A 26,603-nucleotide genomic window follows, 5' to 3' on the forward strand; every position below is an offset into this window, starting at 1 on the left:
CATAGAAGCTATGTTTCTGTATGAAATGCCACTACTTTAAGTTTTGCTGAGAGTGACTCTCCAAAGTCAGTTCATACAAAACACAAAGAAACACTGGCTTTTTGTAACACTGCACGGAGAAATACACATTCACAACAACAAAAGAAAGCGTAGCTACAACAGAGATACTCTCAATACAGACAGATAAAAGAGTCTAAAAGATTTGCTGAGGACTGCACAATATCGAGGCATCTTAAGATTCCGTAATTTTTCCCTTCCAACAAATTAGGAAATCCCACCTATGAGCCCCGGCCCCAACAACAACTACGTTTATGGAGACATCTTACAGGAGCAGAGACACACCCACCATCATAGACTTGTTTCTTGGACTTCCCATCCAGAAGTAAAAGCCTGGTTTAAGTGACAGAAATACGATTCAAAACAACTTCAGTTTCAGATCCACACCTTTCGGGTTTTATTACTGTTAAGCTACTGAACTTCACAACTTCCTCTTTTTGAGTGAAATCTTATTTCTTCCATTTATTCCTCAAGTCAGGTGTTATTGATAACCACTACAAAGCATGATTTAGCATATGCAGATGTCAGGAATAAATAAGGAAAGTATGGATTTATTAGGATATTAACAATAGTTCACAATGAGACGCAAATATCCTTGCAGTTTTAATCAGATTTCAAAAAATAAAAAGTATTCGCCTTGGCATCCCGAAAACCTGCAGAGGAAAGCCAAATATGATGGTTTTCTTTACATGTGTTATTGAAACGGAAGTAAGTTGAGACAAAAGTAATCCATAAAATGGAAACAATCCAGAAGCCTTATCAGACATGAACATACTAACCTCCACTGAACTTCTCAGAAAAATAGCACACATAAGGAACAATACTGCACTTGTTTTGGGAATATATTACTTAATAGTCCTCTTCAAACCGATTTTCTGTTATTCTGTGGTCTTTCTCCTTGAATGCCGTCTCATGAAGAGGCACAAAGACTAATACAGATTAGAACGATCTACGATGATGAATCCTTATGATTCTCTGATTCTTTAACTGATATTTAAATGAATGTATGTTATCTCATAGCGCTTATGTAAATACCCTGCTATCGGCATACTTTAACAGGTGTATTAGAACGTGAGCATTAAAAAGGATGAAACACTAACACAGTTACTCGGTAAGACTTCTCAGTATGGAAACCTCTCTTTTTAAAGAGAAATACTACATTTAACATCTCGTCTACTAAGCAGCGTGTTCCACAGAGTGTCTTCTCTAGAGTATTCGGAGCAAGAACTTTCCTTAACAGGCCGGACTAGATGCTGCAGAGCAACCTGCAGGAATTAGGAACGGATCTGAAATTTCGACCAGTGGAATATCAATTGTATTTACGAAATGAACTTGCTGTCCTGAAGCTTGATGATCTGATCTGTTCACGCAGTTCATGCTTTCTGTTGTTCAGCCCTCCAGCAGCAAAAAAGCTACCAATCCCCATGGAAGTTGCTGTGTTACTGCTCCTAGCTGGACTCCTCATGGACAACTTTGAATGCCTCCAAGACACACAGGCTGATAAAAGAGCCCTGGGAGTGAGGTACATTTGGATGCACTGCAGCTCAGAAGGGAACACATTCAGGACTGCATGCTGTAAGCTGAGAAAAGGTAACTTGTAAAGGGCAAATGCCATTCTGAAGAGTCTGCTGTCTTCTCTCCCATGAATATATGCATGTTTTCACAGCTGCCTCCCTTCTTGCTTTCCATTTGTGACTTACCTCATAGCCAGAAGGACAGATATGTTATTCAAAACAACAAGAAAAAAATAAAACATCAAAATTCACACCGAGACCAAGCTCTAGTCTGCCTCTATCACCAAATTTTCAGTTGCTCTCAGCACATATGGGGTCTCTGAAGCAGAAGACAGAAAACAGTGATAGAAATCAACAGAAATCTTCTCTAGAGAATGCCAATTCCAGTCCAAGCGAAAGTGTGTTGCACACGCTAGGAAAAGATACCGCCCAGGAATTGCATGATGAGCTAATCCTCCATACACTTTGAATCCACAGCCAAGTGAGCATTCAGGTAAGCACCAGCCTCATGAAAATCCAAGGCACAGACTGAGAAAACAGCAGAGCTAGCTTGTTGCTATAGTTGAGTCTTTGCAATCTTCCTAAAGTGCTACCATAAAGGCATTAGTGCAAAAATTCTCCAACCTTGCAACAGAGTTTTACTGCTACATCTCTCCGAGTCAGAATTCATACCATGGTAACATGAACCTGTCAAATGTCAAAATGCCCTAAAACTCACATTAAAGACAAAGAGGAATCACCAAACCAAGGATAATGGAAGTCTGACACAAATAACATCCTGTTTCTTCTAAGAGTCGAAGGCAGACCAAATGCAGCAGGAGTGGACATCTCTGAGGAAGGGAACAGGAACAGCTCAAACAAGGAAGGCCAAGTGGGGAAGAGTATCTCTCATTCTGCAGCTCTTCAGATGCTCCATCTCGAGATGTTTGAGTGCTGGCTCCTGACAAGTCTGCCGCGTGCCAAGCCGACCTGACAGAGGCTATAATTTTCCAAACCACAGGTCTTTTAGAGTTTTGTTCTCAGTAAACTCACAGGCAAGAGAAATGGGCAAAGTCCACTGTGCCTTCCCTGCGTTGCCCTTTTCTGCAGGCAATGTGAATGCAGCTGTCACAGACTACAGACATAAATTAACGCTGCTTGCTGTGAAGCAGCAGTACTGACTCTGCCTCCGTTTGGTCAAGGGGAGGTGCCGACTTCATTAGCAGAAACTAATGAAACTAACCCCATAATCTGAATAAATTAAGAATGAATTACTCGCTTATTTGCAGTATCCATACTATAAATCTTCAGAAAAGAGAGCCGTAGTTGCAAAGATACATCTTGCCAATATGTGTTCCAGAACAGAATTATTTTATCCGTATGATAACAAAGCGTAAGTGTCTCACAGCTGAAACCATGGCTCCACTGCACTGGATACATACCTACAGGGGAAAAGGTAGTTTCTGTCCTGCATAATATTGAATTTAATTAAACCAGACAAATAAAAGCGAGATGGAAGGTGCATTATTATCCTTGCTTCAAAGATATAAAACTACAAAACAGAGAGCAAAGCAGCCAAGGGCACACAGCGAGAATCCGTGCTAAGAGCTGGAAAAGGAACCTAGAGATCACCTGAAATGTAGCCAGTCTTCTGCATCAAAAGCAGATTCAGAAGGTAACAGCTAAATGAAAACGATGCTTTTACTTTAATGAAGAGCGTCAAGTGGACAGTTTTAGGACACTAACTCTAAGTACCACTGGATCAGACAGCTGCATGGAAATACAGCAAGAATTGAGGAATACACAGATGAAAGGTTTTTTACCAGCTTCCAACTACATCAAGACCCACATTATACAGTCAGTTCATACATTTATTGAGTTTTATCTTTAAAAAGGGAGTTTGATTTTCCATTTCCTTCCCTCTCTGCTGTCACTCTAACTGAAAACCTATTCCAAATACAACTGCCCTAATAATGCAGAATTTCCCCCTTATTGAAATAACTTATTCAACTTACACCTATATGGTTTTGTGCCAACACTGTCCTGTAGCTTCACAGCTCTTCTTGCTCTAGGTTGTTTATTTGTCAGTATTTACATACATTTCATAACTCTGCTCAGCTTCCATTTCATGAACAACCCAAGCCAAACTCTGCCTTCATAAGGCTGCCTACTTGTTCTTATCTGCCACTGTCCTAAGTACAGGTGGAGCATTTGTATTTCTCCAATCATGTGAGATCATTTTGACTCGACTGATTTGCTGAAGATCTTTGCTGTGCGGCACAAGACTCACAATTCATATACTATTTCTTTCCAAACGCAGGCACGTCGATCATTCAGTCCCTTCAAGCTGGAGGGATGCCATCAGCCTTGGCTGAAGTTATTTCCATTCTATACTTGTAATCCTTTTAGCCGCCTTGCTTTGCATTGCCTCCACAGATAATGTGAGCATTATTATTGGAAACTTAGCCAAAGTGGTCTTCTAGCTTTACGGTCCCCCATAAACTGGAGATTACCCTTACTTTCTACCTTTTCCTCACTCAGACTGTAGCCTCATTTCATCTGTCCTTTTCTCTCATTTCTGTAAGTTTGGTCCGATAATATGCCAAAACACACTTTGCCCAATCTACACTACTGCTTTGAAACAAGGCAGTAAACCATGTTAGATGATACATCCTCATCAGGACATACCTTAGGTCTCAAAACATCACTGGACAAGATAGTAACACCACCATGTGCCAGTACTTTCACTGTAGATACCTTTGTTAACCCAGGGGCCAATTAATTCACGGCTTTGGTATCAGATGCACTAAGAACAGCCCTATTATTTTATTGTTATATTACAATAATTAAAGCTAAAGGAATAAACAAACCAAAGTGTAAAATCCTCAAACACCATTAAGTTTTTGTTTATGCCTCATACAAAATTAAGATTATTAAGTAATACTGCTCCTGAAAAGTAAATCAAAAGCACACCAGGCAGAGCCTAAGGGACTAAAAACAAAGCAATATCAAAAAGGGGCTGCCATCTCTGCTATCAAACACCTAATGCTCAGCTGCTCATCCAAGCTACCACAGCATTTGTTTGCTGTAGCTTCTCAGATTGCTAAAGTACCTTTTCTGCACAGTTCTGCCCTCGGGATCCTTCCTCCCTCTCTCTCTCTCTTTACAGAGCTACTGAACACTGTCCTTTTCTGACAAAGCTCCCTGTATGATCTCATCCTGTCGTCCCCTTGTCTGGCCTCAGCTTGGCCTCCTGACAAAAGCAAAAGTAGCTACAAGAGCAATGAAGTTCAGTAGCTTGATAAAGTATTTTAAAATATAAATATTTCAGAAAAGTATTCCTTTTTTTTTTTTTTTTTTAATGAACACTGATCGGTGAACTGTTTTCCTTTAATAGCAGACCTTAAAATAAAGCTACCAAATCACTTAAAATCTACAGGAAGGACAAACGCAGCAGATATCATGCTCAGAAAAGGTCCAAGCAAGCACTATTCAGAAAGAAGGCCTTCTTCAGGCTCGAGGAAGAAAAACCGGCATACACAAACACCGATGCACTCACATACCAAGGGCAACTGCAGTTTGAAAGCAAATGAGCAGGCAGCCAACCTGCTGGGCCATTCCCTATCGGTGTCACAACAAGGCAAAGGAATTTGCCGTGGAAGGTTTGGGGAGCAGCTGTCTCCAAGACAGACACAAATATTTTTCAAGGCTTTGTCATTTGTCTTCAGGGTAGGAACCGCTGTACTTGACCTCCTGCTGAGGCAGCAGCCCAGATGCAGCAGCATGGGCTAGAAGAATAAAAGGAGGCACAGCTATTATTTCAGGTACAAACACCACAAAGCAGAGACAAAAGGCACAGTCATTAAATCATCATTACTATTTAAAAGCACACATGACAACTTCTTAATACTTTTCATGCCACACGGGTCTCCCCTCAAGGCATTCTCCAAAACAATTTGTATTAGCTAATTGTTAACCATCCCAGTGGTCAAGTAAAACAAGATGAAAAAGCAGGACATGAAACACACTCTGGGCAACACCAAACAGTCCTGGATGGGAAATGCTAAGGAGCTGACAGCTCTTGGTCCGTTCCCCTGCCTTCCCCCGGCTGAGGCTGTGCCACCTGAGAAGGCTGCTGTCCCACCCGGCTCCAGCCCCTCATCTCTCCCTGCTTCCTCCCATGCTTGCCTGTACTCCGATCTGCCATCTGCAGCTCCTGTAATCACTCCTCGACCCCTTCAGCTTAGCAGGGAGCTACCACCAAAACAGTTTAAACCAACAGGGATGGCAGAGCGCAGGGCCAATTGCATGAGCCAGGGGTGTGGGTTTCCCATGGAGTTGAGCCAATTTGGCAGCTGGCTGCTCTGCCCTCTGTCCTCAGGCTCCAGCCCTCTTCCATCAGGGATAGCCGAGACCCTTGGGCATGGCCACGGGAAGCCTCGCTCTCCTGGGGCCCAGCAGAGAGCCAGCTCAGGGAGCCAGTCCAACAGAAAACAAGCCGTGCTGGCAAAAGCTCTTCTGCCAGTAGAGGTCCCTGAGAAAGCTCAGGCTGGGAATCACCAGAGAACAGAAGCAGGGCTACCAATTGCACCGGTCCAGCTGCCTCTGCAAACCAGCAGGCCTGAGGGCTGTCAGGCTGGGGTGGTCTGCCTGCTCCACACAGCAGAGCTGCGAAGCCCGCCGGCCACCACCGCCAGGCCGCTGCAGGCACCCCAGCCTGCGGGACAGCGGTCACCCAGCCCTGTCCTAAGCTGTAACGAGGTACCATGAAAGGATTCCACGCAAATATTTTTCCCCCAATGTTCACCTACTCCAATGCGTTTTAATTAGAAAAGTTTTTTCCCCTTCTTACATTTCAGGATGACAGGCACTAAACAACATGGATTAAAAATGTTTCCAGAGCGATCCCTTTGGCAGCATTGAATTCATACTTGGAGGAATAAATTCAAACCATTGTAAGTTCCCCATAAGGCTGGAGGAAGGGGAAAAACAAATGCTTATTCATTAAAAATAATGCCATTTGATATCTATGTCAGGGGACTTCTGTAGGAAAGTGACTGGAAGAAGTGCTGAAGGTGTCTTTCAATAGATGTAACAGAAAAAAGAATGAGTTACAACAACATGCAAGCACCCTTGACAACAACTCAAGCAAATCATGAAAAGCAGCTTTCAATGATGCACACTGTAAAGCAAAGGACAATCTCAACCTTTTTACAACAACTGAATGAGGGAGCAGAGTCCCTGTTGCTTTAGAAATCAGAAAATATTCATGCACTCAGATGTGGAAATTAACTCTTTCAAAATAAGTCAGGTTGGTCTGAAATGACCTCACATTTGTAAATCCAGCCTGTCAATCTTTGAGTTGCCCATTCGGTGACATACCTCTCTCAGATCGTATGTGACGCTGACACCCTTAGAGTAGGGGTATTTCACAAAATACGTTACCATATGCCCCAAAACATGGGTATTTAGTACCAACAGTAAGAGAGCTAAAAAACACTATCTGGATGGGCATGATGCAATCCCTGGAATAACTGGTGAAACAACTGTATTCAGGGTAAAACTAAAGTCGTTGTGAAACCAAATAGTTGAGATCATTAGAAATAAATTAGTTGGATATGCAACTGGGAAACAGGAAGCAAAACGAAGGACTGAGAAGGTTTTTAAGAACACACTGAGAGAAGAGCAAGAGCTTGTTACAAGCTTCCCCAGTATTGTATCAGTTAACAATAGGAAGACTGAAATCTGTACCGATTGCTAGGATAATGAGTTGAAAAAAAAAAAGCACATATTTCTAAGAAGTGATCAAACACTGACATTGGGCTTTTATAGGACATGATCACCAACTAGTGGCTTTTGAGACTATCCCCTCATCCAAGGCCTAAAGGAAAGGGACTACAACATTAAAAGATGCAAAGACTCACAACCTCTCCTTCACTACCACACTGATAGAGACACACCTCAGGAAGAACTGGCAAGAGAGGGAACATGACTACTTTTGATGGGTATATTTCAAAGAAACTAATGTTTTAATGTCTCACTTTATGCACTTATAGCTAGAAATCCTCATTTGACAAGCTTTAGAAAAAATCAGGAAGAAATGTAATAGCTAACTATTGGAGAAACTTACTAGAAATCCAGAAAAAAAAGGGAAATTGTGCCTCGTCAACTGAATGTTTTATCTTCTACACAGTTTTCCCAGATGAAGATCAGACAACTTACTTGACATTTAGTAAAATTAATGATACCTTTCCCATATGAAAAATAAATCAGGAAGTCCAGTGAATATGCCTTGATGTGAAAGCCACTTTTGCATGAGGAACTGCTTAAAGCACTTAGGACAAAAGGTAGCCAAGAGAAAAGAAGCTTGGGGATGATAAAAACTGAAAAGGAACATGAAAAGAAATGTTAAGACCCTATCAGTTGACTACAAATTACTGTTTTGGAAGAAGGTAACCTTTTCTGATGTCCTAAAACGGGGACTGCATAACAGTTTAGTACTAAGCAGAAGTTATCCATGCTCAGTCTGGAATGGAACAGTTCTCTGCCTGTTTTCCAAGCCAGTGAACATTATGTTGACATTCATCAGCTAAGAAAAGGAGAACCAGAATTAAATGCTCCAGTTAAATCAAACATGTGAGAAGCAGAAACACCCTAAAGTGCATTTTCTACTTTTACTGTACAGAGAAGCAGTGGCAATGCATCATGATCAAATATTGCTACTTGATCAGAGCCCTGTAACAGATCATTGCCATAAAATACTGGAAAAATGGCTACTTAATACTATACCAATAGTGTTGCCACCTACTCTTGGCTCAAAATTCTAAAGCTAATGACTAGGTGTACGAGAAACCACGGTACTTCTTTGTACAGACATACGCAGTCAAGGAGTAGAAGTTTGGTAACAGATACATCAGGGAGTGCAGAATGGCTGTGAAAGACTTAGAGGTTGACACATGGCAGAAAATCAATGGTTTACCAAGATGAAGGGGCCTAAGCACGTTCATTCCCACCGTGAAATTACTGAACATCGGTGCTTCTGGAAGTAACATTTCATCTATAAGATCAAGCAGGGCAACAAACAGCACTAGTTGGGGAAAATACAGATTTCTGAAGTCACATATCCTCAGAAGAGCAGGCCATCGAAATGCTAAAAGCAGCAGCACTGTTACCACCAAATACGCACTTGGTTTTGGGATTGTTTTTTAAAGAATGCAAGACAGTCGCTGGTAGCATTTATTTAGAATATGACCACCCAAGAATCAGTAATATACCAAGAAAAGGCTTTTCCTACCAGCTGATTTTGGAGTGAATTTGTCCCTGTTGGCTGCACATACTGCCAGTAGCCTGTATCCAAGATCCAAGTCAAATCCTTGCTGAGCTGCCACTCGACTAACCACCTGCAAAGGGAAAGAGAGAAAGCTTCATTAGGGGTTACTTGACCTCTTTGCAAAATTACATTAACCTGCTTATCAGCACCGATATCAGGGAACTGAATTTGCTGTGACAGCCACAGTACAAACACGGTGTGAGGCACTGCTCTCCAGTAGTTTCCAGTGCAAGCGCGGCAAACCAAACACAGGAGCCTTCTGGTGATCTGGTTATTTGACCACTTGCCAGATGAAAGGCCTAGTAGTTCCATGCAAGTTGGAGACACAATGCTTTTCCAGAAGAAATAATACAAGATAAATGTATGCAAAGATTGTACAGAATTTATTTTACCGTACTTGAGCCTTTAGGATGGGAAGTCCCTAAGTCTGCAGCTCTGTGTCACAGGCGGTTCCTGGCCCTGTTCTCAAGAGCAGCGCCCAGGTCCTTTAGGTTAAAACGCCCTCCTCCACACTGATGGGCAGCGCTCGCCTCCGCTGTGATCAGCGTCACGGTTGCTGCATTTTAACAATACTGTATTGGGAAGCACATTCACTACAGGTTTAGAATAAACAGGCCTGTGAAAGAGTATTTGCCAAACACATTAAACAGGGAAAGAAGTTTGTTGTTGGGTTTTTTGGGTTTGTTTGGGGTTTTTTTGGACTTCTCCTGGAGATGGCAGCTGATCTAGAAGGAGTAGCAAAACTAGGCAAATCAAAGACCGGGGTTAAGGACACAGTCAACTGTTTCTCCAGGCCACCAACTCAGCTATCAGCCAAGAATGTATCCGCATGAAAATCTGCATAGTATAAACACAATACTGCGGTCGTTCTGGCAAACTATGCTAAAGTTATACGCAGCAGAGCTTTTATATTGCCTTCTAGTGGCACAGGATGACTTCAGACTCAGAGGCATAGATAAAAACAGATTATTCTTAACGTTGCCATTACTGTTTTGCATTGAAACAATGCTCAAAGAATTCCAGAAGAAACAGAACACCATTTCCTTGTGTGAAGCAAAAGAAAGTTCCTATCTTAAACAGCTTACCATGCAAAAAAATTATCCTTTTCCCAGCCCCATCTCCATCTGAAAGTTTGTTTCTAAATTAGCGACACTGCAATTATCTGTGGCCAGGACTGGTTCCCCCCAAAATGCAACAGTATGGAACAGAGTGAAGAGCCAACATATGTGACAACCTACAATGGTAAATAAATGCGCTATTCTGACCTACCTGCTCAACACTATTACATGAATCTTATTGTTCCGAACTTTTTCCAATATCCACTTTTCCTAATTAACAATTAAGAACCCAATTTCTTTCTTAAGAAAGAATTAGCATGGATAAAGTTCCCAGGTAGATTTTTGTTGTTCTGTTGTTCCTGTTAATTTAGAAATTACAGATTCACAGGAATTGATGAGGTGGGGGTGGTCCCTCCCTAAATTTTTTTTTAATCCTCCCAATCTCAAAACTGAGCAGTAGAGACCTTCAGGGAAATGAAATGAGAATTTGGGATAATCAGTACAGTAATAGACAACGCTAGAAGACACCTACTGTCTCATCTCCTGTTTCTCTTTACAATTACAATTGCAAGTTATAGATAGGAAAGAAAAAATTATTTGCAAGAAAGAATGCAATTATTTTTGATAAATAAAAAACATTTCCAATTTGGTAGATCAGCCTTTAATCCTTTACACTTGCAAGTTTAACTGTTGTTAATATCCCGTCTAAGACTCTGGGTCCAAACTTGGAAATTTAAGATAAAATAAAAAAAATAGTGCCAGAACAACATCAGACCAACAAGATACCTCATATTTCATGCTAGGTAGCAATAGGAGTGAAAACTGGTGGATGGCTATGAGAGCTGGAAGACACTTATGCACTTGGAAATCGAACTGCTTCCCTTTCCCACTTCCAGAACCACCACAGTTCAGGCACTGATGGGTGGACACTAGGGAAGGGATCAGCAGGAAGCAGACAGAAAGCTCCTCTTAAAAACCCCATCTTGTTAAAGGCTCCTGAGGGCAATGTCTCATTAACGTGTAAACATTATTTAAACTCCTTATAGGCATCACCTACTGTACCATCACGGAGGAACACACTTCAGAGTGCTACTCGGGTCTGCAGAATAAAGGAGAAAGGGCCCTCCCATTTTCCCTTCTGAAAAAACACATTATCATTGAAATATTTACTTTGAAACTGGACAGGAAGGCAGGCAGATACACCTGCTCAGCAGCAAGCGTACGGTAACTCACAAAACACATTGTCCGCTTCTACGCTTGGTTCATCTCCAGACGTGAAGCTACCAACACTGAGACCCTGCTGGCCAGAGGCCAGACCACTGCTCTCAACTGACAGCTTGCTAATTACGGAAAAAATTCTACCAAGTAACTCAGGAAATACAGAGAATCGTAAAACCCTGAGCCCATGAAAGCCAGTCTACGACTGCAATACTGAATACTACACGTCTTCACTGAATAGATTGCAAAGTCTGGGTCAGTCCGAGTCCTAACAACAGGCGGAGGCCTAAGCTGTTACGCTCTCATTTCACATCAGTTTCCTTGTCTTAACTTCCCCCACCAGAGAAAACACTCCTCTGTACCTCACGGCGGCCAAAAGCAGAGCTCCCAGATGCCAGAGCGTGCAGCCCCGACACTGACTGCAGCCTGACGGCCATGGCACCGTCCTGCTAAAGCCTGCCTACCTCAAAGCGGGTGCGGCTACGCCTTAGCAAGCACTGCAAGCAGAAGACTAAGCACAAAAACGTGGAATCTGAATTTGAGAAGACAGCTAGTCAAACTATTACTTATTGCTCAAGTTTTTCATGAAAAATGTGAGGAAAACAAATGGCAAATTCACTTTAGCTTAAAAAAAAAATCTAAATGTGAAAGTGTTTCTACTGACAAACTGCACAAAACCCCTTTCCTCCTCTCAAAAGAGGAACAACAAAACCCTCAGCTACTTAATAGAAAACAGACATTTCTAATAAAGTTTTCATTTTGCCAAGAGTCATTTTCCACCTAAATTGTTCTTCTGTGCACTCCGCTAAATGCAGAAAGAGCCTCTGTAAAACAAACCGGTGTAACTGTGCTCAAGAGGGCTTTTCCCTGGGCCCTTCTCCCCGGTCCTTGCCTTTTGTACACCGCTCCTCAGCCACCCCCTCCGTCAACACAAATAGGGTGGTTCACTTTTTATTTCCAGTTTCTTCATAGGCTTATGAATTTTTGCAGTAACTGTATTTAAAGTCTGAAGTCTCTCTTCCAATTGTGACAGCTAAAGACTTATTTTTATTTCAAAATGAAAGTCAAACAGAATGGATCATATATCCTCCAACGACCCCCGTTTCGGGTTGCCTACAACCGACATCAGGCATTGCTCACTCATACTTGGAAGGCTCTCCTCCGGTGAACCTGTATGCTAGGGACCTCCTGGCCTTTTAAATAAACACTGAGATTTCTCAGAAACAAGATGACAAATGTATCATAGGAATATGATCCAGAAAATGCAAAGAACTGACTACAAGACATTTGGTAAGTTTAATACATTCAAGTCCGCAGACCCTGCTGAACTTTACCTTGGATCGCCTCGAAGGCACTAGCCTGGGCAAACCTTCTGACTGCTAATGATTATCTTTGGCAATTCATCCAAGACAGAGACCTTGGAGGCATATCAAACCTCTGGTTTTAAGATGCTAAAAAGGTGAATCTCAGAAATTACAGGTACCCAGACAGACCACAAAACAGATTTCTAAACAAACATTAAGTGAGTAATAGAGAACATAATCGTGAATCCATCAGCACTGTGCAGTTTTCTTCTTTGATAACTGCCCTTCTACACGTAAGGACGATAGCGGATGTAACGTACCTTAACTCTAATATGCCTTTTGACATGGGCCTGTATGACACTGTCATAACAGAGGAACACAGCCCAGATTACAGCAGTATAAATTTTACTCAGATTATTAATTAATACTCCTCTGTCAAATCATAACTTGTACTGGATACAGGCAATTTCTATGTACTCAGTCATGACTTGGGACAATGAAACAGAGTAAATTGCAAAACTTCTAGATGATAACAGGCAGAAGAGTCTGCAAACACTTACAGGGTAAGAGTTTCAAATAATCTTTATAAACTGGCAAAATGCTCCAAAAAACAGGCCAAAAGCACATATGAAATACTACAGGTGGGAAAGAAAAATCAAATGCCCAAACAGAAAATTAGGAACACACAGAGGAATTAATCTGCTCAGAGCACAAAGGACTACAGGTAAATGCTGGAAAAATGTTCTAGGTATTAAAGATTTTCAAGCACTGGAGCAGGCTGCCAACCCCTGGAGCTTGGTGGGTAAGGGGCTTTACAGTAGACCAGAAAATATGTATACGACATCCCATCCTGGGGAAGAAGAGCAGACACCGTGCTCCCTCAGGTCCATCCCAAGCCGAATCTCAGCGATTTCAGACAGCTGCTGCTGACTGGAGCCACCCAGCTCAGTCTGAACCCTGTCCCAGGAACTCCCCCAAGCTTTAAACCTCCTCTGATTTTGATCGTACTCAGGGAACAGTGCTGATCAGATGGGACCAAGTCAACACAGCTTCAATTATCCATTCAGTGTTACAGCTGAGTGATGTGAAAGCGCTTACAAACATACTCAGGCTTTCTCCAACTGCTAATTCAAGGTGAGCACATCGGCAAAAGTTCAGACAACACAGGGGCAGCACCACGTGTTCAGCCATGACTTCATTGTGCAATGCTGTAAGCGTGTATCTTGGTTGACCTAAGCATACGTGCCATAAAATTCAGTTGAAAAGTAGTGCATTTAAAAAAAATAGTATACATAGTTGCCAGTGATACCACAATCATAAATTGAGAAGATCATTCTTTCTCACAGTTGAGAGAGGTGCTTGGCCAGCCCAAGGTTCAACACTTAATATTTCTCTATGTTATTTTACAATAACAGTTTAGACAGACCTTATAAAAGCCAGCCTATTTCCCACGTATGTTTGTAACACCTAGCTTTTATTTTAACTCAGATATGGTGCTGACAACTATTTCAAGCTGTGTCTTTAAAGGAACATATACCTTATTTGCGAACAAACGTTATGGTAACATTAACTGCCAGTAAGAAAATCTGATCACCCCAAACCTTTGAAATATTTGATCTGAATAATATCACATTCGTAACTGAGACATTGCATTCTCTGCCTGCGACACAGCTCTGCAGAGCCCCAGATGCCTGAACTCTCAGTGTCATTGACAGTGAGGGAAAATTATGAGAGTTAGGCTTTAATAGCATGAAGAGCAGAGGAATTTGGTTACCAATTTCTTTTCTCTTTGCTGAATTTAACTGCAACACTTTTTTTTTGTCTTTTTCCGTTTGCAAGGTGAAGGAGCTACACCATGGCAAGCTCTGCTCCCTGCCCTTGTCATCACACCACGAAGTACTGGAACAATGTACCTCTTAACCTAACAGGCCTGCTAATCAAGAGAGCTATATGACTGCTTATTACACAACTCCCTTCCCATTATGTTGCACTTTCAATGAATCTCTTAACTAGCAGCAGTCAAGAGCACCCCCCCCTGCTGGCATTAGAATGAATTTTACCAATTCAATTTGCTGGCTGCTCAAAACTAAAAATGCCAGCTGATTGCTAGTTCAGACGGCTCTGTGTTCAGCCACTTGTGCATACTTGAAATTATCTGAATGCAGTTTGAAGACTACAGCAGAAATTTTGTAATTAGAATTCTGCAATGTAGATGGTAATTTTTCCCCCTCAGTAACACACAAAGATCAGATAAACAGGAAGCAAATTGAGGAATTTTGCAACATGAATAGCGATCTGCCTCAAACAGAAAAAAAAAAAAGGCGGGGGGGAGGGAGGAAGAAAGCTTTGTGATCTGAAGTCCTGGTCTGATGAGACACACTCCAGTTGCAGAAGGGCTGCCTCAATACAATCAATGCAGGTGAGTAAAGTTATATATCATTAACTAGTTTCTTGCCTTTCATGCTTGAAAAGAGACATTAAGCAGGTTCTGCAAATGTAAGAGACCCTACAGTGCCCTTGTATTCAAACTAGTGTTTTCTTAAAATGGATTTTCCACCCCATAAGGTGAATAAGGACCAAATTTTCAAAATGAAATAGACCAGTATCTTTGCCATCTGCTACTTTTCTTGACACTCCCTACAACATTGAAGTAAAACATGCTGAATAAGGCTGTCTCCTCCTTCACATACTTTCCTCCTCTGCATGTCTCTAACAACCATCAGCACAGGGCAGAAGGTCACTATACTCAACCCTCTCCATCTGAAATTTTCTCCCAGAAGGAAAGATGCAGGGATTTTGCTTTAATTAAGCCAGCTGATCACTGGGTCACTGCAATACTGTTGCCACCTGAGTCCTGGCAGACTTTGAACAACGATACGGATGGAATATATGGCCATCGGATGAAGCAAGTGATACAGGGATTCCAGAAGCTTTTTGATTTGGACAGCAACACACCTCAAACGAATATTTTAAGGTTGTAAGATGCCTTGACTAACTAAATAAAGTTTAAAAAGAGGCTTTAGGACACCACGAGGTCATACGCCAGCCAGTAACACCGAGTTATCTGGTAGCATTATGAGCGGCTCTGAAGCAGAGTGTTCTGTGCCTGCTGGCTGTACTCTGACGGTACAGCACGTACACAGTCCTGGAGTGCTGCGATGCACTGCAAACACACAGACCTGTGTGCTTAGCAAATGCAGGGAGACGATGATAGAAGCAGAATTTCTTCCACGTGAACTTTTTGCTCTGGAAGTCTTGGACACAAAGACTAAACACAATATTTCTAGGGCTCTGGTGGGCAGCTGCGTCCTGCCATTTTCTGGCTATAGATACGCTGAACCAACTCTTCCATCTGTAATTACTCGCATTCAGATCATAACCTGATTTGAAATCTGCTTTTTTAATGTCACATATTGATTTTCATTACAAAGAGAAAGAACCCAGCCCGGTGTGAAGCCAATGTAGCAGCAGATACCTTGTGAACACATTAGCGTTAGCTCGACTTTGCTGTTTCTGCTGTCCAAGGCATCCTATGGTGGAAACTTGATGTTATTCAAAGATACTGTTCTTGTATTTTTTTCTTTTTTAAAGCAATTCTGTTTTTCATTACATATCGAATGAGCTAAAATAGATTTCTCTATCATGAAACTGAGAGCAGCTGTTTTTCCTAAAATGACCTAAAAAATCTCAACAGTCCCAATCCCAGGATTTTTCAAAGAGAAAAGCAGTTCAAAAGATTATTGTACCATGTATTGGTATCACTAAAAAAGCAGATACTTCCATCAGTTTAACACAGGTTCTTGTTATTTCAGCAACTCCCTTCAGCAGTAGAGAGATCTAGTAAGAGCTACAAGCAGCACGAGAGACTTAAATGAAATCTATAATCTTCAGGTAGAGTACCAGTCAGACTACAGCTTTGGGTGGTTTTGTTCTTTAATTTAAAGAGAAAAATTTCTTAAACAAACATGCGTGAGTTTCCCACATCTGATGACTGATGTCAACCCAACATTTGAAGCAGAAATCTAGAACATTAAGAAAGCTGGAGAGGGGAAGCATTTTTAGTGACGATTTCAGCATAGCTTTATATGGTCAAACTGGGGTAGGAAGTGCTCTCAGTTGGACCTAGCCATGGTGGTCAGAGCGCCCAGTTTTCACTAGAACAGCTCTGTTACGTTCAGTGCTTTGGCCAAGAACTAGCTCAGGTGAGCACACCCTGACTACCTAAATTCTTCCTACTGTCCAAACCCCTTCTGGTGCTGGATTTTACTTTCTTAGACTAAGCCTCTAGGTACAGTTGCAGAGTAACTGCACACAGCTGTGCTTCTCTCGCCCTTTTGTTTCCTTTTCCGGCACGCTAAAGAGCCTGAAGAATGATGAACTCCGTGCCTTGAAATGCTGAAGCACAGTAAGAGAACAAAGCAGTGCCTTTAATGTCCTTTGCTGAAGGCAAGTCAGTAAATCTGACCATTTTGCTCTCAGCTGTCCCCTTGTTCCCATTTTTGCTGCAGCATCGACACAGAAGATAGCCAATGCCCTTAGTAAGACCATTTCCATGTTAAACTGCTTGGCAAGAGCAGACCTATGGGATGAGACTAGAGTGGATCTGAGAAAAGGCAGAAGAGAGTGAGACAACCTTGTCCAACCAAACCAGGGTTATTTTTTTTAACTGCTGTGTAGTAACCAAAGCTGTTTTTTTCAGAAGATGATATGGTAATGCCATATACAGTTCATTTTTAGAGAACTATATTCTTAAATTTATCAAGAATATGAGCCTTACTGTAACATAATCTCATGCCAAAACTATGAACACTAGAATCAGAAACTGTTTCAATCATAATCAAAACATAGCTACGTCTGGTTTGTGGATATCGTAGGTGTTTTTAATCAGCTCCCTGTACCACTATGCAAGAAGTAATGTTACATGCCAAAGTACACCGTACCCATTGCTATTTCAATAATTTATAGAATCAATGATTTCAATTGTAATTCAGATTTCTGGCTTACAGAGTTCTATTTGATTTAAATAACTACTGCTGAAAAATAACACCTAGCTTTCCCTGGTGAGTTAGAAGAGAGTTTATTGTCTCTGAGAAAGATGATTATTAGTTTGCATGAGTTCCATCAAAGCTGTTTAAAGGAACCTTTCTGCAGCCTGTAGCTTGCAAAGAAGAAAACAGATTCAAAGCTGAGCCCTCCCTCCTTGACTTTTATCTGTTGAAATGCGTTTTCTTTATAAACTTGTATTACCTGCTCACTTTGGCAATTTTCTGTATTGGGTGAGCACAAAAAGGTAAGCTCTCAAATTACTGTCTGCAGGAACTGTCTGAACAGAACAGGGATGCACAGGCAGTCACGCACATTTTTGCCAGAAAGGGCACAGCTTTTGGGGCTTAGTTCAGGGAAAAAAGAATTTTTACAGTACAAGCCACAGGTTTACCCATGTACCCTAAGCCTTTTCTCTTTGACTGTTTGCACTGCACAGAATTATTCCAGTTTTATTCATAGGCCTTGACAGCATCAGCCTAAGTTCTTTATCACAACGAGAAGTTATTTCACCTCTAAAAGTGCAATCATTTAAAGTATCCTATATAACAAACACAAAGTATTTAACTAGCTAAACAAAGCCTGTTTACAGGCCTTATTAGACACCTCTCTGGTAAAATTTTAGCGATTTTACCAAATCCTGAGTATGTTTTTGAGATAAGAAAACCATTCCTATTATCCTAATCACAATGTCACTGGAGCCCATAATAGGAAATTTCACTCCAGTAATATCAAGTACTGCTGATACGTCAAAACGATTACCTGCTGCTAACAGCCAGCATGTATACTGTGCACATCTACTATTCTAAAAGAGGGAAAAAAAAAAATCACTGAAGAAAAACTAACTCTAGAAACGTGTTGGCGTTCAACATGTGTTGTCTAGCTAACTCATGAGGTTTTCAAGTCATCAAGATTTCCGTAAAGTGCTGGCACTACCATTTAAGCACAGAAAACCTTCCGTAACAGCCTATTCTATATATTATTATCAAAAACAGTGATTCCATAAGGGAAGCTGTAGGCTTTTCTGCTGATGCCCAAGCAGAATATTTCCAAGACAATTCTTCTGCATCCACTCAGGGTGCGTTGGACTGGCAGCAGGAATAAAAACATACTGGTGTTATAAAGTGAACCAGGTACTACTGAGCTACTGAGAGTGCAATTATGGAGATGGCGTGTAGGATACACAGAACTACTTTCTAAGAACCGCTTCTTAAAATTACAGCACGATTTCAAGATTTAGAGCAATTTTTTACTTTGTATTAATAGGATTAAGTTTAATTGGCTAATTTTTGCAAACATATTATAGGTCATACTTAAATGATGCAAAGAATCTGTTATACAAGAGGTACCACTAAAGTGGCTATTCGTAATACAACAGATCTGTTTCGATGCTCTGTCATTACACCTGATGCATTTGAACTTAGCAGTGTATGAATGGAAGGTTTGTTCACTCCCGAGAGCACTCACCCTTCTGCGGTCATGACATGTTAATAATATCCTTCAATTTGGATTAGTATATACCGGGTTATCTGCTAGTAGGATATGATGATTTCATATCCCTTGACGGTTCCAGAATAGTTTAGTATACCACTTTTTCCCTGGTCAGGGAGCTAATAGAACAGAATGTCATAAAAGACAAAAAAAAGCCCCTTCCGTACACTACAGAGGAGAAGTCTTATAAGCAAGCAAGCATTTTTAGTCTTTGTAGAATTTCTGGAGTAGATGCACTTGCCTTTAGGAATCCAGACAGCTCAAGTGTTGTAACGACGGTAGAGACTACTTGCTTTAAAAAGCATGTCCAAAAACATGGAAGTTTTAAGGGAATGTGGTTTTGAAGGTCTTTTTAAAGATTGACAAAATAACACAATAATCCTGTTTTAGAGGTTGAACACACTTTCATACTGATTTTTCATCTTTTCTTTTAGCAGAATCCTCACAAAGAAGAACACTGATAAACTTTGTCAGCATTAAGAAAAAGTGGCTCCTGATAACAGAGAACATAGAGCTAAGCAAGCTAATGCTAAATTTTAGTCATGGTATTCCAGTATTTCAGCTGCCTGTCACATCTTTGCAACTTTCTGAACAATTTCCCTGGAAGCAGACTGAAGTTCTACCTTGTTTATTGAACTAAGGTAGATAAACACATTTTCCTGTAAGAGGACAACAAGCCGCAACATCAACCTGTGCAAAGTTTTGAAGAAAAAAAGAAAAATTATTTACAAAGAAGTTACATATGAGCAAGCTCAGAAAAAAAATGAATTTTTAAAAGAAAAAAAGGATCAAAGGAGACCTTGCCCACTGTCCTGCTATACAGTAGGAAGAAACAGGATGTATCTCCCTCCTGGGGTATAACCACGTAGCTAAGCCTGTTTAACGGGAAGCAGGAAGATGGATGTACGCAGGGAGAAATTAAAGAATACCTTCCTTAGAGGGACTTTAAAATTAGGAACAAGGAACACATATTCATTGCAGTTTATATGTATTCTGCAAATCCTGTATATTTATCTAATGCAAAAGAAGCCAAGCAGTTAAGTTCCTGTGTTTCTTCCTTGTTAAGAATATAATGAGATTACAACATGTGATAAAGACGCTGCTTCCAGGCGGTCCTGCGCTGTGGACAGTGCTCTCCCACAACAAGCTTGGGGAAGGGGGATTTCATGCCTCCCTGTTCAGATTTCAGGGAGGAGCATGAAGCAGAGCACTTCATGCTGTTCAAATCTTAACAGTACTTAGATAATAAGGATTTTTCTTCTGTCCTTCTTGCCACAAGAAAATACAGTATTTTCATGTCAAGAAACTCTGATAACCAGGTATTGTGTGTTTTCCCTCAGTCATTTTCATGGAGCATTTCCTTCTTGCTTTCTCTGTGCTCTGTGAAGACAGTAAATCACTAACAGTCAGACCTTACTTTGACCCTGCGCTTGGGCAGGGCTGCAGGTCTGCTTATGCAGAAAGAAAAGATTTAAGCAGGAAGGAAGTCGCAGGTCAGATTCACAGTGTTCTAGCAGAAGTCTGCAGAGAAATACTGTGCACGAGCTGCCTAAGTATACTTGAGCTGAATGTCTCCTTTCCCAGACACTAACCTGAAAATGCTAGCAAAGTTTTTTTAAAAAAGTATAAATAAAATATGTTTATGGTCACATCAGATCCTACGTACAGTTTTTTTGTGACTGAGGTTATATATTTACAGTAACTTTTACTTCAAACAGAATAATGAAAATTCTTATCTCTGGACTCTACGAACATTTCTAACTTTGTTTTTTCTGATCGGAAGCAAGCTATGCGCCTCCTTAGATGACTGGATTTACTCTAAGTTTCTTGACACAGAAATCTGATGGATGCTATACACTTGAGTACATTAAGATGGAGCCATTCCTTAACATTTGGATTTCTGGCAACTAAATCTCAGTCTTCATGTCTGTTTTACAAACATCAGCTACACAGCACATGAAAATAATCCATGTGCTTCTGCCTCCCCACCAAATACAATGATGGTCTCTTCATGAATCATTTTTAAATTTCTGTCTTCTTGGCAACTATTTTATTTATATCAACTTGTTCTTCAAATTGCAGTGAAGTTTTTGAACACACTACTCCAGTCAGAATTTAATTCCTCTCAAGTCTTGAGTGGATTTTGGACTGGATCCTGCTGCTGGGTGCACGGGAAATAAAACTTTCAAAACCAGAAACGCTGTTGTGTACACAATAAAATATATTTTCAATGCATTATAATGAAGTTGCTTTAGGAACTGCAGTGGTCTTAATAAAGAGTGAATAGAAAGAAAACCACAGAAGACAATAAAACTGTTGGAATCAGTATGTCAGGATTAGACCTGCAGTCAATTTATGTAACCAAGTAAGCCGAACAGGCGAGACAGAAACACTGTTTAGATGAAAGTACAGCATACCTAGGACAGAAAACAAGCAGCCCTCCAATCCCAGCAAAAATAAGCAAAGGAAAATAAATGCCCGAAAGGTCCATTAACTCCATAAGAACACAGCTCACTTAGCAATTTTAAACCATGAATATAGATATTATACATGCATATCAAGTAACCTAGCCTGTGCGCTTGTAAGTAATCAAACTATAGACGTTTTTCCCTTCTATGATTTAACTTCTTGTTACTGCACTTTGCTTCTTGTTAAGTCTAATAAGCAGTTGTTAGGATCTGGCTTCATGTGTTTAAGATAAGTGACAAGAACACACCACAAAATGCAGATTCTGAAAGTCAAGTTCCCTTGGCCACGACAGACTGCACACAGTGTAAAACAGGGGATAGGAACCACCGCCACAGAGGGAATGGACGTACCGTCAAACAACCCATCAGGCTCTGCTCAAATGGTCTCTGGAAGGCTCTGGGGTCTCCGCACCAGTCCAGGAGCTCTGTTGCTGCATTATGGAAGTTTGCAGGGTTCTGTAAGTGCTGGAAAGGGAAGACGAAGCAACATGGTGAATAACATACAGAAGGGCTCACATTGTGTTAATGTGCTGTAGAAAAGACTAAGTTTGGAAACTACAAACAGCATATAATTTGGAAGCAAGACCTTAAATTTTACAGTAAACACAGAAAATCCTCCTTCGTTCTTACTAATGCATATGCAGGTTTTCTGATATGAACTCATTAGCTACAGGCGAGCTGCGGCTGAAATACCAGATCTCCCCTGAATTCCTTCCTCCATAACATCACCTAGCCCACCTGCACACCGTAATGGATTCTACTCCGAAACCAGATCTGCCCGAGCCCAAATTGAGGGACATTACAGTCTTACATTCAAAGTCTTTGCCTCAGGCTTATGCCCCGTCAGGACATGCCAGCATAGCCGTGCCTTCCAACAATCAAGATTTCAATCTTTGCCTGCCAGCCAGGAGGCAAACACCACAGCCTCAGAAAACACCAGCGACAGAGCCAAGCACACTTACTGTACCAATCCTTTCCAGGAATTCTGGTTTCTGCTCATCATGATGTATGAACATGAGCAATTTGGGTGACCACCTTTGGGATGATGAATAATGGAGGATTATTTCTTGACTGAAGCGTGGTGGGATATTGCCATGACCAGAAATGTTTTCACATGTATAGGAAGCAGGTAGAAATTTAGTGTGGAATCCTACCTCTCCTGAAGAGTCTGGCACAGTTTCGAGACAAAAATCTGACTTTGTTTTGAAATTTGCATGGACAATATAAGTTTTTTGACTCTTACATTCATCTCTGCCTTTGTACTGACAACCGGTAGTCCTGTTTTTAGAGCATTTAGTAAACTTAGCTGGTACTATTATTCACACTGTCATCCCTCACTGTGCTACATTGCCGAAGTGTTCCAACATTTCAGCAGGAGCAGAGGGAGGGCACAGGAAAGAAGGAATACAATTTCCATCCATAATATTGCTACTAAATTTTGCAGTTCTGGTGATGCTAGGCGTTTCAATGAAAACTCCACAAACAAGAAGAAAAGAGTGTGTTTAGGAATTGTCAGTATCTTTTTAAATAGTGTTTTTATAGTTTTTGGGATTGCAGAGGAAAACATGAAAACGAGCAGAGTGTTTTATCTGGAAGGCACAAAACCCGAAGGCATCATTTTTAAAATACATCATTATTTTTGAATCAGTTGCATAATTTGGGAAAACATGACTGCTCATTTCCAAGCATCTGGATTAATAATAATTTTCACAATCTTTTTTTTCCCCCCATCCCCTTGTGCCTGAGAAGCCGCATACATTAACTCCACGATAAATGAAGGAAAAAAATTCCTCCCGTGCCAGGCTTTGAGGAGTTCCCAGTGTGTGAGCTTTTGGATCACGTTACTGTAATTCTTATTCAATGAAGGCTCTTGGTCAGAGGCCTTGTTTTAACAAGAGATGACTGACATGTGGGGCACAAATTTAAAACAATAGCAGAATCTGAAAGAGCAGACAGGCGTTGTGCAATGCGGTTTTCTTCGTCTGCTCTACAAATACAGACTATAGCTCACGCTACCATCCAGTTCGATAGCTTTACCTAGGCTGCATTTCAGAACAACTCTCCCTTGCCTGCTGATCATCTAGTTGTTGGAGGAGTCAGACTATTGTGCACACAAAGGGCAGAATCCACATAAATAAGTGTAAAAAGCCATGTTTTAACGCTTGTTGCAAAAAAAAAAAAAAAGGTCCCATGAACAGAGCCAGAAGTTTGGATTATGAGTCTTGTAAGTAAAAAGGAAAAGGATGCCTTTTTGAAGGCTTCTTTTAATCCTCCAGAGAAGTGATTGCCTAAAACCAAATCTCTCAGCGTAAACTGCTCCTTCCACACACCACTTTGATCTGCAGGGGAAACAGAAGTTGGTTCAAACCGCTCTATGATAGCATGTATAAGTTCTGTTGCCATCAAATATACGATTTCCAGACGGCAGGAAAAGTGTGCAAGCTGGTGAACAAATTGCACGATACTGAACATGTACTGCACCAGTAGGAGACAGGTCACAGATCTCTCAGTAGGGGCAAGAAACCCCAAACCAAAATCCTCTTCCACACAGAAACAACATAGGGAAAAATTCACTGAAAGCTACTCAATTCTGTACTTGAAATAGTCTTTAATAATCCTTCCCTCCTTGGGAAATGAACTGAGATCTGCTGATGAAAAGCCCTAAATAAGGGCTAGATATTACTTATTGTCACCAGCGTTGCCATCTGCCAGCTACCCACATCATCTTCCACTAACACCTACAAGGAAAACTCCCCACTGAGAAACAGACATTATACTTGGATCAGAACAATTTGTATAGGTTTAGGCTAACAAATGAAAAGCAGAGCGGGACCTCCGCCATATGCTTCATTTTCAGTTTAGCACCGTATAATGCCAATTTCTACTTACTGTGACACCACTGAAAAGCAGTGTCGCTTTCCTAGAGTAAAGGGCCAACATATATTAATTTTACACTTCCCTGTTGGAAGAGAAGGCTCCTCTACTTGCCTGTGTCACCTGAGGGGTGACCTCAATGACTTGATTTGTTTGTTCTGTAACTCTCCATCAAGTTATTTCACTGCATCAGGACTGAGCACTGAGACACACTATCATAACCCACGCCTTAAATACAGAGGGAATCTGAAATCCTGACTACTTAAATGCAACTACACAACTGAAACTAGTTTAGAAACAAGTTGGGTGAGATAGGCAATTCTATTAGTTCCATTATAGGCTAAAAACCCCCGAACAAACCATAAGAAGAAGTTGTCAGAACACCAGTGTTTTCCATCTCCGGGGAGTGGATTTGAGCAGTTTCTGGGATGAGAGGAAAGCTGGTCATGCAGGAACACTTCTAGCAATGTCACATACAGTTCTGTCTGGAACATATTTCTCACAGCTTTCTGCCTTTTCAATATTTTCAAGGTTTTTCCTCCATTTTTTTTTCCAGGATACAGAGGGCAAAGTTACTTTTGTGGAAAACAAAGAAAATCCAGCACGAACCAAAGCACTATGGCAAGTGCCATTCCTTCCCTGAGTTACGCTAAATGAAATTCCAAATGCCTTCTGTGAGGTTTTTTTTTTAATTTATTGACAGCTTAAACGCTGCACCCAGGGCAAAAAGCCCTGATGTCATTCACATCCTCACAACAAAGAGCCTGCTTGAGAAGAATATTACATCTACTATATTCATTGAACAAGAAATTAAAGATATTTTCTGAGCTCTCGATCCAAGAACAGAAGTACAAAACAAAGCTTATGCCAGACCCATCCATCAGCTTTGTTGTGAAGCATTTCCCATGCATGGCTCCATCCTCCTCAACTGAAATTATTGGCAGCACTTTGACAGAAGCAAGGCTGAAGAGACTGAAGAGTCTAGTCTGAAACTGTGCTTCATGTAAACAAAGAAAAAAAAAGTCACCTCATCAGTAGATGGTTTAGAAAAAAGTGACAATGAACTCGATCTTGCTATGACACACCTTGGTGGATCTTCAAAGCCACTAGCAAAGGGCCACCTAACACCACCACACTTGCAAGCAATGGTGTTTTCAACAACTGGGAAAGATTTGTATGAATAAAATCTGGAGCAGAGATGAACAAAGCCAAGAAACTGAATGGATCAGTTATTTACCAGATTGCTTTCAGTATCATCTGCTTTTTAGAAGGCTGTTAGTGAAACATGACCATCTTCATTATTTCAAAACCTAAGAAAGTTTTCATTGTAATAACTCTAAAACCCTAATATTCTCTTAGCTTGAACGGAACAGAAATCACAGAAACACTTGATGCATGTGACTGTATCATTATTGCAGCGATCACCAGGTGGTGCTTTGAAGAGACAGTCTCTCAGAGTCATTTATTTTTCGTCTTGGAAGGAATCTTTGTAGCACTTCAATTAACAGTCTGGCGTAGGGGGATGGAGAAAACAGCAAAGGACTTTGCTCCCCACTTTATTATGTCCAGCCAGAGTGAACTGTACCAACAAAGACCCTTTCTGAGGACCAGGTAACATTTGGACTGGATTCCAGGGAAGACAGGAACATCCACCTCTTGCTCATGACCACTTCTGGCTTACACATTTTATTTACATAGAGAACAGACCATCTTTGTAAATTAGGGTGGACATATGGGCAGAGGATGAGGTACACTAGGACAGCCAAGTTCATTAGCTCTCACAGCAACTGACTGTGTGCCTGTTCCCTGGTTTGCTGCTGTGTAGTCACCAGGGGAGGGGAAAAACCAACACTCACATGGGGAGTTACACAGAACAGCTAATATGTGGCAATTTTTTAGTGCAAACATTTCAAAATACAGCCACTTCTTGAAACTGTTACTCCCTTCCAATTAGAGGGTGATCAAAAGGTCTTGATGTGCAACAAAACTCTGCAGTGGGCCCAAAAGCGTAAGCTTCGCACCACGTATCAATTCAGGCCCCTGTGAGTGAATAGGCATATGTAACAGAGATCTTATTTTTTACAAGGATACTAAAGCACAATTGAGTACTTTCAGTTTACACACCCACACCAAAGTGGGTGCAAACCACTTCCGGCAACCAAAGACTCAATACGATTTGAGAGACAGAAACCAGTTATCCACGCTGAAACATGGCAAGGACAACAGCCTTATTTCCTCTAAATATAGAGGACTGCAACCCAGATGTG

At 41.0% G+C, this 26,603-nt stretch overlaps 1 protein-coding gene across 8 annotated transcripts in view; it reads right to left on the reverse strand.

Moving 5' to 3' along the window:
* ZMIZ1 (zinc finger MIZ-type containing 1) overlaps positions 1–26,603 on the reverse strand; it is a 358,482-nt gene that overhangs the window by 122,172 nt on the left and 209,707 nt on the right. For all 8 annotated transcript variants that reach the window (XM_064464893.1, XM_064464894.1, XM_064464902.1 and 5 more), the window contains 2 exons: positions 21,814–21,927; positions 8,845–8,950 (listed from right to left, as the gene is read on the reverse strand). In XM_064464893.1, the coding sequence (XP_064320963.1) occupies positions 8,845–8,950; positions 21,814–21,927 (220 nt within the window). The remainder of the gene's footprint in view (positions 1–8,844; positions 8,951–21,813; positions 21,928–26,603) is intronic.

Source organism: Phalacrocorax carbo, chromosome 13 (assembly GCF_963921805.1).
Source record: "Phalacrocorax carbo chromosome 13, bPhaCar2.1, whole genome shotgun sequence".
NCBI classification, from domain to species: domain Eukaryota; kingdom Metazoa; phylum Chordata; class Aves; order Suliformes; family Phalacrocoracidae; genus Phalacrocorax; species Phalacrocorax carbo.